Source organism: Oncorhynchus mykiss, chromosome 8 (genome assembly GCF_057628025.1).
Source record: "Oncorhynchus mykiss isolate SJ-2025 chromosome 8, ASM5762802v1, whole genome shotgun sequence".
In the NCBI taxonomy this organism is placed as follows: domain Eukaryota; kingdom Metazoa; phylum Chordata; class Actinopteri; order Salmoniformes; family Salmonidae; genus Oncorhynchus; species Oncorhynchus mykiss.
Window position 1 is genome coordinate 76818584 of NC_143029.1, and position 17852 is coordinate 76836435.

General features: G+C 42.3%; 2 protein-coding genes across 9 annotated transcripts; one reads left to right on the plus strand and one right to left on the minus strand.

Moving 5' to 3' along the window:
• Window positions 1-321: 321 nt before the first annotated feature.
• rnf212b (E3 ubiquitin-protein ligase RNF212B) lies at window positions 322-13145 on the minus strand. Of its 6 annotated transcripts, none has more exons than XM_090182654.1 (14): window positions 12896-13145; window positions 12421-12558; window positions 12255-12307; window positions 12039-12113; window positions 11783-11889; window positions 11626-11686; window positions 11468-11496; window positions 11319-11362; window positions 11135-11159; window positions 10919-10982; window positions 10721-10784; window positions 10043-10073; window positions 8330-8419; window positions 322-811 (listed from the first exon to the last, which is right to left on the minus strand). In XM_090182654.1, the coding sequence occupies exons 2-13, from the start codon at window positions 12524-12526 to the stop codon at window positions 8335-8337; spliced, it is 744 nt and encodes a 247-aa protein (XP_090038780.1). In that variant the 5' UTR covers window positions 12527-12558; window positions 12896-13145; the 3' UTR covers window positions 322-811; window positions 8330-8334. The 6 variants fall into 6 exon arrangements, with proteins under 6 accessions (XP_090038780.1, XP_090038782.1, XP_021469497.1 ...); XM_090182656.1 differs by having other exon boundaries at window positions 11319-11359; window positions 12896-13144; XM_021613822.3 differs by lacking the exon at window positions 322-811 and adding an exon at window positions 7349-8147.
• homeza (homeobox and leucine zipper encoding a) lies at window positions 814-8086 on the plus strand. Of its 3 annotated transcripts, XM_090182652.1 has the most exons (4): window positions 814-983; window positions 1931-2072; window positions 3586-3696; window positions 4090-8086. In XM_090182652.1, the coding sequence occupies exon 4, from the start codon at window positions 4118-4120 to the stop codon at window positions 6197-6199; it is 2082 nt and encodes a 693-aa protein (XP_090038778.1). In that variant the 5' UTR covers window positions 814-983; window positions 1931-2072; window positions 3586-3696; window positions 4090-4117; the 3' UTR covers window positions 6200-8086. The 3 variants fall into 3 exon arrangements, with proteins under 3 accessions (XP_090038778.1, XP_021469494.3, XP_021469492.3); XM_021613819.3 differs by lacking the exon at window positions 1931-2072; XM_021613817.3 differs by lacking the exon at window positions 814-983 and having other exon boundaries at window positions 1931-2372.
• Window positions 13146-17852: the final 4707 nt, after the last annotated feature.

Here is a 17852-nt window from a genome sequence, read left to right on the forward strand (position 1 = left end):
TTTCCTGGCTCTCCTAGATGGTACCCGCATTTTTCCGGGTTCCTCAGTTTGTTCTTACCCTCACCATGGACGCTTCTGAGACTCCTCAAACTCGTGACACATGGACTACTGCAGTGGCAGTAATGTACATTACACAGTATTCCTATACATAGAATACTAAATCATTATAATTCTGTGTTCATATTCCTATGGAGGAATACACCATTGTTGTTTATTGAGTATGAGTTTTACCAATTAATAAGCTTGCATGTGATTAACCGTGCCAAACTATTGCCTCAGATTTACAAAAGTTGGGAGATGCTACCACGTCTAAGCACAAAATGACTGATAAAGCATACTTTATTCAAATGAGCATTGTATGAAGAGACATGCCAGCTGTGATTTTTAGCTACACCTAAAACACTAACCAAATGTGAATGTATTTTGTAATACTGATAGCAATAAAAGTATCTACATTCCTATACCACTTAACACTAATATGTTGTGTGTAGCAGGGTAATTGTTATTGCATGAGTTTACTTTGGGCTCTTGTTGTGCACTGTCACGAACCAGCTCGAAGCTCGTAACAAAAGGGAGACAATGTGGAGATAAGGAATAACAAAATATATTAACTAAGGTAACCTAAATGCAATTAGCAATGGTGTGTGTGTGTAATTGAGTGTTTTGCATGCATAAATGTGAAATCTATGAAGGTGTCTGCATGGAGAGAGGCTCCCCCAATGAATCTGGAAGAGGTCTATTTATCCTGGGACACTCGGCCCAGGTGTTTCCCATGTAGCTGACGACCCTCCCAACTCCTCCCACTGGTATCCTAATAAGGAAACAAGAACAAAGAGAGAATATGGCAGACGGAGTGGGAGGGTCGTCACAGCACTTACTTAAACAGTTATTGAAATGTTTTATTAATAGCCTCATCAGAGAGGAATGTGAAGCCAGATGTTTTACTCAGCCCAAAATCTGTACACGAAAAATAAGCCCATGAGGTGAGGAATTTTGGTATTTTTGGGGGGGGAGGAGGAACACTATCATTGAGTGTTGAATTTGGTCAACAAAAATGGAATTGCTAATTTGCTACATGAGACTGATTTGATGAAATAGAAGTTCGGAAATTGTTAGGCTGTTATTAATGTACTGATGTAAGTGAACGCACATTGCATTCCTGCAATTTAGAAAAAAACTACTTTTAAATCTGAATTGTGCCAGTTGTCATGGAGATAGTCATCGTGGATATAACCAGAGGTTTACCTTGCGAACGGTTTGTGCTGAACGACATGTTTCTCCAAAACATTATTGAACAGACTTTGAGGTATTTTTGCGCCCGTTTGGTGTGTGTGGTGGGGTGTGGCTTGAAGTAACGTGTTTAAAGGGCAGCAGCCATGCAGACAGCGTTCCACAACCCAACCCCTCACCGTTTTTCAACTGGTTTAGTACAGCAACGTTTCCGTTCAATTGAACGTCCCAGAGCGTAAAAACGTACTGAACGCAGCTCCACTTTAGCATGGACATTGCCATCGAGGGCTTACACATTTTTTTATGTAGTAAACTAGGTAGGGAGTCCTATGAGTTGGAAGCAATCAGCAAATTAAGACTATATTGGCACAGATACAAAGATGAGTCATCTATCTCTATGGCCTGTTGTTCACACGCGTCTCTGCCCTCTCATTGGCTAGAATGGTCCCACCTGATCTCGATCCCCCCCGTCTGCTTTCGATGACATGCACTTCTATTGTTAGAGTGGTCACTTGACTATCTTGTCAATATAATAGACCATCGTTGGTCTAATGGAATCTGAACGTACTCTTTCTAAACAACTAAGATAACCTTACAAACATGGCGATTGCGATTCCTATAAGTGTGTAATGGAAGAGTTATTTTGCCGACCAGTCCCAATGACCGGCACCTCCCTCCTCCAATCCCTGTCTTTGCATAGAATGGCACACCCTCTTTACCGTCACTCAGGAGATACTGAGGGAGGGGGGGTGCTCTGAGTTCCTGGTCCTCCTAGCCTCGATTTGGCCGGACACGACACACTTTCGGATTTACAGAACAAAAGCAACAACGGACCGAGGGGGGTAGGTACAGTAAGGAAACCGTTTCAAACAATTAACAAATCGATTATTCAATTCTAAAGGCGTATCATATCAAGTATCAGTTTTGGGTCTCAACTTGAGACAGCTACAAAGTTCTAGAATTGTTTCCGAAACGAGAACCCGTTTTGAGGTTCGACGGATAAATAAAGCATCAGGGTCAGACAAACGGTATTGTTCCCCCGTTTTGTTCTCCAACTTCAGACATTAACAAAAGAGAATATTTGGATATCTTGTTTTCACTTTACCCAACTCCAGAGTGAAGGGGTGAAGTACACGATTCCGGTAAGTTTTTATTTTTTGTTATTACTGAAGCGTGTCCGTGTGAGTGCGCTTGTGCAGTCTGACCATTTTAGCTAGTACGCCACAAAGGATCAAGACATCGGAAGGGTAGGCCTATTGTCATGGCCACTACTCCAACCTGTGAGCTGTTTAACATCGTATACTGTCTTGATGAATGATATGAGGCCTGGTTACCGTTAGTCAAGCGACGAATATCTTTCTGTCGTCGGCAATATAAAATGTTAACGGGCTATTAGTTTGCTCGCTCCCTGGTTGGCCCAATCATTTTTGGGATATGAACGAATAACTTCCGAGAACCAGAGTTCCAACAGACCACAGCAGGATACATTTAGTTCGCTAATCACTTAAGTGATTTGGTTCTGGGTTCCGATACTAGATATTCCTGACCGTTACGTAAAGTTGGTCAGCATAACTTGATCTAATTTTTCAAATACTTGACTCCCAGTTTCTTTTCGTGTTAGCTTATGTTTATTATTAAGCAATCGTAGGGTTTCCCATACTCGGTCCTGGGGCCTCCCAGGGGTGTACTGGTTGTTTTTTGCCTTAACACATCTGATGAAATAATCACCTCATCAAGCTTTGATTATTTAAATCAGCTGTGTAGCACTAGGGCAAAAACTAAAACGTGCATCATTGGGAAGACCAAGGGCTGAGTTTGGGAAACCCTGTGCTGTGGTAATCATCATGTGAACTCCTAGCTGGAAGGACACAGGGTGTGCGTCATTGTCACAGTCCTGCACGCTTATTCATTCATCATACACACCTGATTCTGCTAACGAAGTTTCGGTATTGGTCATCAAAGTAAGTTGAATCGGGTGTTACACTGCCAGTCTGGGACATGCACACTGCGGCCCGCCAGGGTAAATAGACCGCTTGAGTATGGGCACTTGGAATAAATCCCAGTTTTGTGTGTTTGTCAGGGGGAAATTACTTTAAATTTACACCTGTTGCGTGTCATAGTTTGCTCTGTGAATTGGCAATGAACTTATGCTTTTGGTCAGATAAGGACAGAGGTTGCACATAAATTCCTTCAAATAGCCGGTCTCAAGTTGGCCTTTTGTATATAGTCAATGCCTCTGCTTCAGATGTTTTTTCCTATATAAATGACAATGTTTTATTTATGTATATATTTTATCATGTATGAATTGCCTACACATTGAATATGTCAATTGCTCAATCTCTTGTCTTTCCATAGGTGTTTCTGCTGTGCCTCACTGCCTCTGTCAGGGGGGGGTCAAACTTGATTCTGAGGACTGACGACTTGAAGGGAAACAAGGACGACGGAACAAAGCCAGTGCTGGAAAGGGTAAGAGAAGCGCCTGTGGCAGATTTCTCACACCCCACCCTCACAACACAAAAGTCAATCACCACACTTTGGTTCCAAGGGGGAGGGGAGCACAATCTGGACAGAGGGTATACAACCAGTTTCATGGTGAGACTTTGAGAAGGGAGTGTGACTTAGAGGGGGGAGGGGAAACAGCTGTCAGGTCTTTGACTTTGGGAATAGAAAGTCCTCCTCTAGATACTTTCATATAGACTGTGACTCATATACTGCTCCTTTGACACTTTTTCCCCTAAAGCACATGACACCATTATAGTATCTAGACATTGCCAACCTCCAGTGTGATTTCACTGTTAATGTTATAATCAATTTATAAAGCACACAATGTATTTGATATCTTTATCATATCTCTACCAGACTGGAGTGACGGGCGGTGACATCACCGATGGCAACACAGGTTGACCGTAACAGGAGAATAGGACTGGAGGTAAACATGAAGGAGTCATCCCAGTGTGAGGTCACATGGACAGAGAATGAAGGCAAGCATGCCTCCCTGCATTTCTCCAAGACTTCACACTATCAGATCACCAATGGAAAGAGCAATCTATCCTCTGACCCCAGTGCAACAGACAGTGATGTAAGTGAGGGCAGAGATGGGGGTGTTAGTTTCAGCACCAACCATAACTCTGTGGTGTGCCTGCCTTTGGTCTCTGAGGGCCTGAAGCTAGTATGGACACAGTCAGATCAGACACGTGAGCTTGACACCATCCCAGAGCTGGTCCAGGCATTCAATGTGTTCCCATACCCAACATCTCGTGAGGTGAATGCCTTGGCACGCCTCTGTGCCCTGCCTCTGGACAAAGTCAAGGTCTGGTTCATGGTGCAGAGAATCAAATATGGTATCAGCTGGGCCTCAGAGGAGATTGAGGAGACGCGTCGCAAGTTGGCCGGACCTGAGCGGACTAACGACAATGCAAATGAGAAGGAGATCAAAATTAGGAATGGATGTGGGGCAATATCTGTGGAGGCAGAGGACGATGATCAAATTAATAATGGTCTTCACTCCTATCTGCTTCACCCAAGAAAACGAGCCAGACATGAGACCCCAGAACCCTGCAAACCAGCCGCCACTGTCCAACATTTCAGTTCCTCTCTCCCACCCCCTCAGGATTCATACTACTACCGCCCTCCTGTGGACATGCCAGCAACTACCGCAACTGATGCTTCCCTGAGCCTCTCTGAGACCTCACTTGGCTCTCCACAGCAACAACAACGCGGACGCTACAAAAAGACCAAAGCCCAACTTGCAGTCCTTCGCAGCAGCTTCCTGCGGGAAAACTGGCCCGCAGAGACTGAGCTCCGACGCCTGCAAGAGGAAACCAGCCTGAGCCGCAATGACATCCGCAAGTGGTTCAGCGACAGCCGGTACCAGCTTAGAAATGGGCGTGGACTGCTTGGAACATCCATGGTCTATCCTCAGTTGACCACAGGAGAATCAAAGAACGAGTCTCAGCAACTTCGACCTCTTCCACTCGTAGCACACAGGCCTCGGGATCAAGAAAATGGTGCTGAAATGCAGGGAAGGGCTCAAGAGAAGGGAGCTCGCAGCAACGGGGTGAAAGATTCACACTTCTTCCAAAACTTTCTGTCAAACAGCTTGGAGGCATTTGGGGAGGGAGCAGTGGGAGTGGAGGCAGAGGAGGACGAGGTTGCGGAGGAAGCCTCAGTTCACACTGAAACTGTTAAGGAAGCGAACGAGGTGGTGGTGAAACAAGAAAAGCCTCTACACTTTAGGGGCAGTAAGAACCCAGAGATTAAACAACCACCATCAGCCGTTACCATCTCCACTTCCCCTCCCCCCTCGCATTCTACTACCCCTTCAACTTTGACCGCTAATAAGCGTAGTTCTACTAGCACGGTGCAGAGGTCTGCTCGCTCAGCCAAAGCCTCACTGACAGCCCTGTCTCTCTCCAGTCCTTCCTCATCCTCATCTCCTCTTCTTACACCCGCTGGCCGACCACGGAAGACCAAGGAACAACTGGACATACTAAAGGAGCACTTCTTGCGGTGCCAGTGGCCTAAGAGTGAGGACTACACCCAGCTGGTAGAGCTCACAGGCTTGCCTCGTGCAGACGTCAGCCAGTGGTTTGGGGATACGCGCTATGCTGTTAAAAATGGTCAGCTACGTTGGGTGCAGGGGGTCCGTGAGCAATTCCGAGAGCAATTCCTGGCTGAACTAGCCACACAGCAAAATGGCAGTGGCGGAAACGGTTCCAGTGGAACTCCTCGGGTTACGGGTAGCCGCAAACGAAAGTCTCAAGTGAATGGAGCAACAGCGCCAACATCCACTGCAGATTCCCCGGACATCAATCCGCTGGAGGTTTACCATCGCTCGACAGGGGTTCTTCATGAGAAAGACCTAGATGCCCTTTGCAAAAAGTCACGAATGAGCTACCAGCAGGTGCGGGACTGGTTTGCATCTCAGGAGAGCAAGGCATTTGACCCAGAGGCCAATGTTACTGATTGAGATGAGGAACTTGTGGAATGGTAGGGGTTGGAAAATAGCAGTGTTTTTTTTTTTTTTGAGGACAAGACTGATCATGTTTTACCCAGAATTTCTCATAAATTTGACAAACTTTTCATATTGAATTACTTCGCTTTAATGTGAGCAGGTGTGACTCTTAAATGCTTAGTATCAGCACAGATTTTGCGACTGTGCTGAATTATTGCTGCATTCTCTTTTTTTCCCCCATAAGTTTGGACTTTAAATCCTGATGGTGCTGCCTACTGTAGACAGGACAGTACATAGTACACTGGTTCAATCCCCCCCCCCCCCCACCCACCTCTTTTGTTTGTGCTATATCATTTGTAGTCCAGTATTGTAGCAACATATTAACTGGATAAAAAGTATGTATTGGTTGGAGCTCCTTAGGTACTGTAGTTTAGTTCTGTATTTTACAGAAGTGAAACTGCACTGGGAAAACCTAAACATATCATTTATGAGACTTAGGGTAAAGACACTGATTAATCACTTAATGTAGAAATCATTCCTTTACAACCTACATGTCCTTTTTACAACAACAAACTGGACATCCACACGTAATACTTCTGAATAGACAGGTTGCACTTGAATTTTTGAGCCCTAACATTTTAGCTGTGATAATGTTTATTAAATGCATTCCTTTTCATAAAAATTGAATTCCTATTAAAATTGTTATGCAGTTTGCACTGACCTGCAATGTTTTAAAGTGAAGTTCAATATCCACAAAGACTACAAGTTCAAACCATATTTTGGATAAACTGAAGAACTGCACTCTTTGGTCCGGTATAATCCTGTATTTTTCACTCTGCTCACCTGTCTCAATTTCTGTTTACTTGTGAAGGGCTGCAATACAGGCTTATTTTTATCGTTGGGTTTTTAGTTGATTTCACCTAGTCCATGCCCCAGATTAGTGGGGACAGTATTCTTCCTATATTGAGCATTTGTGTGAGGTGATTGAGGGGCAAAAGAAGTCACTGGAATTGTGTAATCCAACCAAATTCAGTTCAGCAGAGAAGGGATTGAAGCATAATAGATTGTCTTAGTCCACTTTAATCCAAAGCAATAAATAGTGTTTTGTGCAGGCCATTTTCTATGCCTCTGAGAGGAAAATTACTTGTTACAGTCATCCAGGTATACCAGTAAAAGTATTTTAATCAACATTAAGCAACGTTTTCTACAGTGTAAATGTTTTTTCTATTAGCTATGAGAACATTACAAAGGAAGTACAAGAATGCTGAAGGAGAAATGTTTGTCTGAACACTATTCTCAGTTGCCAATCCCTTTAATTGTAGTTGTAAACAGTTTTTCAATGTTCTACTTAACTGGACACATGGCACTCATTTCAAAAGTCAGATTCTCCAGTACTTTTGTATCTTTTATATCTAGTAGTTGTGAAAGTAACACTCCAAAGACAAAAGTGGTCCCTGAAAATTGCGTACTACGTCACATATGTGCACCACCTCATTGCTCTCTACTGTTTCCACTGAGTTGTTGGGCCCGTCCTGCAACCTCATTGGATAATGCTGGGCAGGCCTCTTGCTAGCTTCCACTCAACTAAAATTGTTACGGGGCTGGCCCACGTGGGTTGTAATGTAGGGGAAATGGTGCTGCACAGTTTCAAGAAAAGTATTTTCAAACTAGGGATTTTGTGGCTAATTGAAGACAGTAATTCTGCTCATAGATTATGCATATATGAACTACACTTTGACACATCCCAAAGCGGGAGGTTTAAAAATACATATATATATATATATATATACTTTATTTGCCAAAGTACCGGAGCATGTCTTTTTAATGTTGTATTATGTTCAATTTAACATTTGCACAACTGCATCACTGGAAACAAGTAAAAAAAAATATATATAAAAAAAACTGTGTGTGTTAACTGCTTCCCTGCACTTTCTGAGATCGGTTTTCAGCTGTTCATCAGATTCTGCAGAAAAAAAAGTAAGAACTATGCCAAAATGCTTCAGGACACGTACTGAAATCAAAGTTGGGTCTTTGCCATTTCAACTCCAGTCACTTTAGGAGCTACTTAATTTAAAACCTAAATTCAACTGGATCTCAATTTTGTCACTGGAATTGAAATTAAGTCAGTATGAAACAATAACCTACCAGTTTTACTGGCCATTTCTGAAAGGCCTTGGGGAGTGCAGTGATGACCCAGTCAAGAACTGGAAAATGTTTGGAGTCAGATTCTCAGACCTGAGAATTGGGGAGAGAGGTTTGCTCATTTAGCTTTACACTAAACTACTTTGACGACACAGTCCCAGGAACGATACTTTTGTAGTGTAAAGAGACAGATCTAGATTCAACTCTCTCTTTGAGAGATGTCTCCCACACAACTCTTCTGCAAAGGATTCAGGTAGGGCAGTTGTGCTTCATAGATCTGAGGAGGTGAGGACAATCCTCCATTCGCCTATTAATTATAATGAACAAAAATATTCCAACATGCAACAATTTCAAAGATTTTACTGAGTTACAGTTCATGTAAGGAAATCAGTCAATTTTAAATAAATTCATTAGGCCTTAATCTATGGATTTCACATGACTCGGAATACTGATATGCATCTGTTGGTCACAGATACTTAACAAATAAATTAAAAAAGGTAGGTGCATGGATCAGAAAACAATGGGCCTCAGGATCTTGTTGCGGGACAGTTACCCGGGATTCATCCGCAAAGAGCACATTTTTCCAGCGTGCCAGTAGCGATCAAAAGTGAGTTTTGTTCACTGAAGTCAATTTCAACGCCAAACTGCAGTCAGGTCGACACGCTGGTGAGGACAACGAGCACCCAGATGAGCTTCCCAAGACGGTTTCTGACAGTTTGTGTAGAAGTTCTTCTGTTGTGCAAACCCAGTTTCATCAGCTGTTCGGGTGGCTGGTTTCAGACGATCCAGCAGGTGAAGAAGCCGGATGTGGAGGTCCTTGGCTGGAGTGGTTACACGTGGTCTGTGGTTGTAATGCCAGTTGGAAGTACTGTCAAATTCTCTAAAACGACGACGGAGGCAGCTTATGGTAGAGAAATGTTCATTCAATTATCTGGCAACAGCTCTGGTAGAAAATCCTGCAGTCAGCATGGCAAAACTTCAGACGTCTGTGGCATTATGTGACAAAACTGCACATTTTAGAATGGCCTTTTTTTTGTCCCTGGCACAAGGTCCACCTGTTTAATGATCATGCTGTTTTACCAGCTTCTTGATATGCCACACCTGTCAGGTGGGTGGATTATCTTAGCAAAGGAGAAATGCTCACTAACAGGGATGTAAACAAATTTGAGAGAAAAGCTTTTTGTGCGTATGAAAATTTCTTTACATGTTGCTTTTATATTTTTGTTCAGTGTAATTGACACTCAACCAATTATCAGTTTCTGGACGACTTTTGTCCAAATGAGAATCTCCCACACTACATGTACCTGTAAGAATTACCTTAATACCAGTAGATAGCATTTTTGCTGTTAGCCAAATTGCTAATTAAAGGCTTAAAATATTAACACATTTGTGAATCATTGAATTAACCAAGAGTGCAACATTATGGTTTAGATGAGAAGCTCCTGTATAGTTTGATGTGCGTTCCTTATTTTGTTTGTCTATATACTATGGTATTTACGGTACGCTAATAGGTGCACACACATGCATGAAGCAGGAACGTGGCTCTGGTCACAGAACATCCAAAGGAGGAAGTAAGGATAGTGAAAACAGAAAAGTAGCAAATCTGATGTTGAAGAGCGATCTTACTACAACATTACTAATGTAAATCCACCCTTACCACTACTTCCAACGATGCACCATGGAAATGGAAATCAACTGATATTCATCAATTCTTACCGGGTGGGAGTGCTAATAATGGTGGGAGTCCCTATGAGAAGAGATTAAAAAAAATAAACATTTCAGTCCCACCATTAGACAGTTTGATGTTCAAAGTGATTTACAGAAAAATTGTTGTTGCTTGAATGAACTACCATGGTATGCTAAGACAATTCTATGTGTCATGTACTGTCATGTTGTGTCTTGTCTCTGTCCTTTCCCTTCACCCTGTCTCCCTCTGCTGGTTGTTATTAGGTTACCTTTTCTCCCCCGCTTTCCCCCAGCTGTTCCTTGTCTCCTCCTAACTACCCATTCACCCCGTTTCCCACCTGTTCCCTTTTTCCCTCTGATTAGGTCCCTATATCTCTCTCTGTTTCTGCTCCTGTCTTTGTCGGATTCTTGTTTGTTGTGTTTCATGCCTGAACCAGACTATCGTCATGTTTGCTGCAACCTTGTCTTGTCCTGTCGGAATCTGCCGGTCCGTCTGAGCCTACCTATGTTTGTTATTAAAGAAGCTCTGTTTACGTTAATTCGCTTTTGGGTCCTCATTCACGCACCGTAACACTATGCCAATCTGTAACCATCTGTTTGTGGATTGTTGATATATTTCTGTGACATCTTTCAAAAATGTTTGGCATGAAAATGTGCCAATGATTATTTTTTTCATGACATTAAGTTAATCTGTTGTGTGCCACTCACTGAAGCCACCACGCTCGTGCAGAGAGCCATGGCTGGAGATTGATGTGGCAGAACCAGGCGGAGTCTGAGAGCGGGAGCAAGAGAGAAACAGAGACCATAAGAAAAGACACTTACTGGAGGAGGGTTTCTCAGTCTGCTACAGTTAAGACAGAGAAGGGACATGAAAACTGCTTTAGCAAAGAAGGAATGAAAACTCACTGCGAGGGTGAGCCTAGGGTTTCTATCTCTGAATCTCTCCTGGGTTTCAGCAAAGCCTTGGTGGCTGAAACAGTTATTGACAGGTGAAAATATCTCTCAATTTAATAAATTGAGAGAATATAGGACATTGTGTTTGAAAGACTGCTGTTAGACAGTCAGTGTGATGTGTGTATGCATACATGCTTGTCTGTGCAACCACATTCATATATCTCCTACCTAACAGGACGTGAGCGAGGGGTGACTGTAAGTGTAAAGACAGATAAGGAAAGTTACACACCATTGCTCATCTGAGGTTTAAAATGGATTGGAATTTCTCCTATTGGGGATTCATTTAAATTGTATCGTCTTGCTAAGATCTCTGAAATGCCTCTGACCACAATCCATCAACATTCATCTTTACCTGGGGAGGTAACAGCCACTGGGAGAGACATCCTTTGGGCACTGCTAGGGGAAACAGATCAGTTGTCAGTGAACACTTTGAACTAATGAGATAATGACAACATATTGAAAATATATTTCTCAGATGTGATAAATATTTGAGACTTATACCCATTTGTTTGAAATTGTCCAGGTGATGCCTGTGAAAAAAAGAGGAAAGTCTAAAATGAGTATTGTGACAGCAATAGCGTACTTGATTAATCAAAGTCAAAAGACAGTCTTTACTAATGCTCAAAGACATTCGATGCTAAACACACTGAAAATCATACCCTCCTCTGAGAGAGAGGTTTCTTCAACTCGGCATTCTCTCTTTTCAGCTCTAAAACTTGCCTGCATAAAGGTTATGCGAGAGAAAGAAATGTCACTAATTGACTGAAGTAATACAGAAGAATAATAGTAACATACTATCAGTTGTTGTTACTGAACCTGTAACACTGATCTGTGACATCCTTCAGTCTCCTCTCCAGCTCCATAGATTTGTTTTTGAAGTAGACAATGACCCTTTCCTTCTGCCTTCGCTGGAATAGAGCAATCTGACAGGCAGATATATCATTGTTCAAATAGGTATTGCGCTGGTAGGCCCATAATAAACATTTGTGTTTAACTTTCATTTTTACACTGCTTTTACGCCGCAACTTTTATATCAAATACACCTAACACAAAATGTAAAACAGAGTTGAACCTGTGCTATGTGCTCCAGACGAGACTGAATGAGCTTAACAGGGTCTTTGAAGAACACCTGCTCCTGAGGCTTCATCTTCCAATATAGGAAGAGTAATGTAGGGAAAAGAAAGTGTTATAAGTATGTAGAGATGAGGGACACTTGATTTACTGGGTAGGCTACATGTTGCTGTTGATGAATCAGTGACAGTCATTGAATTGAACAAATTAAACCAACCTGGTCTGAGATGGCCAGGTAATTGCAGCTTGCTCCACACACAGTGCAATGTTCTGAGGGGGAAAAAAGGCAACATTTCGAGACAACACAACAGTATGAAATAAGAACAGATCTGGGACCATAGGATGGGTGTGGGCGGGGGACAGGGAAATGACAACAGTCATACTTTTATTAGGGTTGATGCAGCCTTCACAGCAGATGTGACCACAGCTGGAGACAGCAAAGTTTTGCCCCTCTCTTCGGAAGCAGCTGTTACAGTGGAACCAGTCCATCCTAATGCCTTGTTCTTGACTATCTCTTGAATCTTGACACAAAACCGTAGAGAGAAAGGTTAGAATTCAGGATGACTGGTTCCATCATGATAACGTTAACTAGTTATGTTCACGCATTTTAACCAGGTTTATTGTCTCAAGTTTGCGTATCAATTGGACTTTTGTGTCGCTAGCAAACTAGCCAGCTAGCTAACATTAGATATGATCAATGACTGGTTTGAAACCTAGTCTGACTAGCCAGTAATGCTAGCTTAGCAGCTAACGTTACCTAGCAAACCAGCTAGCTAGCATAAGGTTGTAAAGTGATGCAGGGCAGAGAAAACACGTCAGACACACTCAAATATGACTCATTTCAATGTTGTTGACTACCTTAGTTTTGAAATGTTGACCATCAACCGAAGCTGAGGAGCTGAAAAGTCTGCTTTATTTTATATTTTTACTGTAGCTACTAGTCCTGTTCTCTTGCACTGCAGGTTGTTGGTACCGTTGAATGCGCGCGCGCGCGTCGTTGATTGGTCGAGTCCTCCATAGCGCGCTAAATTAATAGACGTTTGGATGGTTGCCCAATTTCATCCCTTCACATGATACGGTAACCGTGCAGAGAGAAATCCCAGTGAACAAAATGTCCTGGACTCCCGCTAAAATAGGTCTTTGATGATAACTATATAGTTTATAAAATATTAAAAGTGTATTCCATTGTCAATATTGTATGACAAGACTGAGCAAAAACAGGTGCGCAATAGATGTACTTGTCACAACAGTATCAATACCCTGGTCATTGTTTGCTCAATTTCACCTTGAATTTCCAAAATATCCAAGTTTAACCAGGAAAAATGACTAAACTAAGAACAGTGGCTAATCATTAATCCTGTTGTTAGTCTTTCACATTGTGTAGGCCTGCACAGCGCATTGGTAAAGTATTTTAGCCTTATTCTAAAATGGATTCAATAGTTTTTTTCCCTCGTCAATCTGCACACAATACCCCATAATGACAAAGCAAAAACAGGTTTTTAGAAAATGTTGCAAATGTATACTTTTTTTTTTTAAAGTACAAATTACATTTACATAAGTATTCAGACCATTTACTCAGTACTTTGTTGAAGCACCTTTGGCAGCGATTACACCCTCAAGTTTTTTGGGGTATGACACTAATCTTGGCACACTTGTATTTGGGGAGTTTCTCCCATTCTTCTCTGCAGATCCTCTCAAACTCTGTCAGGTTGGATGGGGAGCATATTTTCAGACCTATTTTCAGGTCTCTCCAGAGATGTTAAATCGAGTTCAAGTCCGGGCTTTGTCTGGGCCACTCAAGGACATTCAGAGACTTGTCCCGAAGCCACTCTTGTGTTGTGTTGTCTTGGCTGTGTGCTTAGGGTCGTTGTCCTGTTGGAAGGTGAACCTTCATCCTAATCTGAGGTGCTGAGCGCTCTGGAGCAGGTTTACGTCAAGGATCTCTCTGTACTTTGCTCCATTCATCTTTCCCTCAATCCTGCCTAGTCTCCCAGTCCCTGCCGCTGAAAAACATCCCCACAGCATGATGCTGCCACCACCATGCTCCACCTTAGGGATGGTATTGGCCAGGTGATGAGCGGTGCCTGGTTTCCTCCAGATGTGACGCTTGGCATTCAGGGCAAAGAGTCCAATCTTGGTTTCATCAGACCAGATAATCTTGTTTTCTCTTGGTCTGAGAGTCATTTAGGTGCCTTTTGGCAAACTAGAAGCACGCTGTCATGTGCCTTTTACTGAGGATTGGCTTTCGTCTGGCCAGTCTACCATAAAGGCCTGATTGGTGGAGTGCTGCATAGATGGTTGTCCTTCTGGAAGGTTCTCCCATCTCCACAGAGGAACTATGGGGCTCTGTTAGAGTGACCATCAGTTTCTTGATCACCTCCCTGACCAAGGCCCTTCTCCCCCGATTGCTCAGTTTGGCCAGCTGTAGGAAGGGTCTTAGTGGTTCCAAACTTCTTCCATTTCAGAATGATGGAGGCCACTTTGTTCTTAGGGACCTTCAATTATGCAGACATTTTTTGCTAGCCTTCCCCAGATCTGTGCCTCGACACAATCCTGTCTCTGAGCTCTACGGAGAATTCCTTTGAAAAAGTGAAGGGGTCTGAATACTTTCCAAATACACTGTATAAAGGAATGCTATGACTCAAAAGGTTTTAAGTGAGGAGGTTAGGCAACAATATACTTAAGTATCAAAAGTAAAAGTATATATCATTTCAAATTACTATATTATGCAATCCAAATGGCACAAGTTTATTTTACTGATAGTCAAGGGCACACACCAACACTCAGACATGATTTACAAATTAAGCATTTGTGTTTAGTGAGTCCACCAGATCAGAGGCAGTAGGAATGACCAGGGATGTTTTCTTCAAAAAAGTATGTGAATTGGAAAATGTTCCTGTCCTGTTAAGCTTTCAAAATGTAACGGGTATTTTCCTTAGTAATGTAGTGAAGTAAAAGAAGTCAAAAATATAAATAGTAAAGTACAGACACCCTGGAAAACTACTTAAAGTAGTACTTTAAAGTATTTTTACTGAAGTACTTTACACCACTGAGGTTAGGTATAGGCCTACTATAGTATGGAGACCACCGTAGTTCTGTTGGTACTGTGCTGCTGTCTGTCAGTGGCAGACAAAGTGAATGATATCTGAGTGAATGAGCTGAGACAGATGAGAGATGTTGGTAGAGCAAATCGTTGAACTGAAATACACCAAGATGGAACTTGCTGAAGTGGAAGTCAGCCTGAAAACCAGGTGGCAGACCTGATCAGACAGAATGAAGGTAGGGGATCTCACAGCTGCTGAGCTACGTGCCTACACACTGCATTACAACTAAATAGCCTTTGTGTGATATTGATTGGTTTTGCTTGCGTGTTTAAGCACAAGATGTTGAACTGAAAGCCATTGAGGCCAGACTACAGGCAAGTGAACACCTAGCGGAAGAACTGGAGAGCAAATGAAGGTGAAATATTTTGTGGATAATAGGCAGAATCTCCACACCCAAAACAGATTAGTGAAGGTGCAGGAGGCAAAATGCATAACGCCTCAGAACACTTCCTAAATTAATTTTAATAGTAGCTAAACTTTCAGGTAGTAAACCATCAGAACAATAGTGGGAAAAGGCATATTTTGTTTCTTCCATTGTTGCGCTATTGCTCTTTTTGAAAGCATGGGTTCCTTATACAAATCATTTTTTTCTAGTATTTCATCTAGTATTTGCAGTGGAAATATTCATCTATTATTTGCAGTGGAAATATTCATCTAGTATTTGCAGTGGAAATATTCATCTAGTATTTGCAGTGGAAATATTCATCTAGTATTTGCAGTGGAAATATTCATCTAGTATTTGCAGTGGAAATATTCATCTAGTATTTGCAGTGGAAATATTCATCTAGTATTTGTATTTCTGATTCTGCGAGTGGATTTTTTGGGTACTTCAGATTACCACGTGTCAAATTATTTCTGTCCCACTGTAGAGATATGCTCTGCAGAGCAACTGACTGAAAGCTCAGCTACTATTAAAATAAACAATCTGACTGAAAGTGAGACTTGTTTTTCAAAATAGTGTAATGGAGTGACTTGGCGCCGGCTTCCCGTGACTGGTTAGTTATCTGTAACAAATACCTCAGTTCATAAAAGGTTGCCTTTTCTGCTAGGTCAATATAGGCCCCGCCAATCAGGACATCACCTTGACCTACAGAAACAGCTTAAATACTGCAGCGCTTACAGACTCATCCGCATATTTTTACCATTGTAATAACCAAGACTACAGCACTCAATTATTTCACAAATACAGGCATTTTCAGACAGTGAAGGTACTGCAGAGTCAATAGCAGCGGTTATGAAGCACATATCTAGGCTGTCGTAGAAACAGTATCTATGAATATCAAAACGCTGGCGACTACAGACAATGCAGTGGTGCTACAACTGGAGAGAGAATTACGTGAGCCTTGAAACAAGTCATCTGGTTTGAGATCATGAAGACAAGTCTATCACAGTCCATGGATTTCTGATCTCCTTTTAAGCATAGTTGAACTATACAATTGCCTAAGCACGCTTGGTTTAATAAAAGGCCTCAAACCATTTACTTGCATCACATCGGCACAATGACCTGCTTGTAAAATAGAGTTGAAACTCATGGCACAGTCAAGTCTAATGTGCTTGACCTTAGGTTCTTGTTAGATAACAAGTGAGAATAAAACCAAGAAAAAGCGACACATTATTTCAAATCACGTCAACCATTCCAGAGTCAGGACATGCACGATAGATGGCTGCCCATCTCCCAGGAAACCCAGCTGTACTCAGGGTCACACCTGAAACACACACAAGTACAGTTCAGCTAACATGTCAATGAAACAGAATATACAAAAATGAACTTTGACATGATCATTTGGGGTGTAACAAAACCAGGTTCACGTCACAGGCCAGTATTTTGAGTTGACCTAAACATTTAAAAAAAAAAAAGAGTTTAAAGCATTGAAAAGGGTGGCTGGACATGCCTTCCCCCCCCCCCTGACATCCCATTCTAGTGCCCTGGGACGATAAGTAAGTTAATCTTTCTGCACCCCACTCAAGTCATGTAAAACCTGATGTTTACTCCCCTTCTGGGACTTGCAGCTGAAGTCACAGCAGCTACAGAGGTTACTATGGGAGGGGTCATCAAGGAGGTCCAAACTGATTTTTAAAAATTAAGTCAAGATTTGAATGGCACCGTTTCTCTCCAAATTAGATACTTTGGGCAAGTTGAGGTCCCTCCTTTCAGTAAAAGTAGTTCAATTGAATAGGCGTATACAATATTTTTTACCCATGCCCTTGCACATAATGGCAGGCCTTCCTGCTGGTATCAAGGCCGCTGGGGTTCCAGGCCAAAAGTTTGCAGTGTATATAGACCTGATAAGAGATTAGGGATCAGTGCTCATATTCATCAGTGTCAAAATGTAAGTCACATAAGTTTACCACTTCAACGGTGAACTTGAAGGCTTGCAGAGAGACAGATTTCAGAAATGTTTTGTCTTGGTTCAAATTGAGTTTGAAGTCTTGCTATCCACCAGACATGTCAAATGGTTTACCATCAATCAGGAATGGTTCGCCACATGAATCCACATCGCACAAAAGCACTAGTCACATCCTGCTGTAAAACCAAATTGTAAAAACTCCTTGGCGAAGAGGTACACGGAGCCCACCGAATGCAGCTCTGGTGTTGCGGTCGCCACACTCAGCAGCAAGGGCTGATGGTCCTTCTGCTCCACTGTTGCCAAGATGTGGATGAAGGCGCCAAGGAGGTATTCCCTAGACAGATATGATCCAGAGAAGTCATC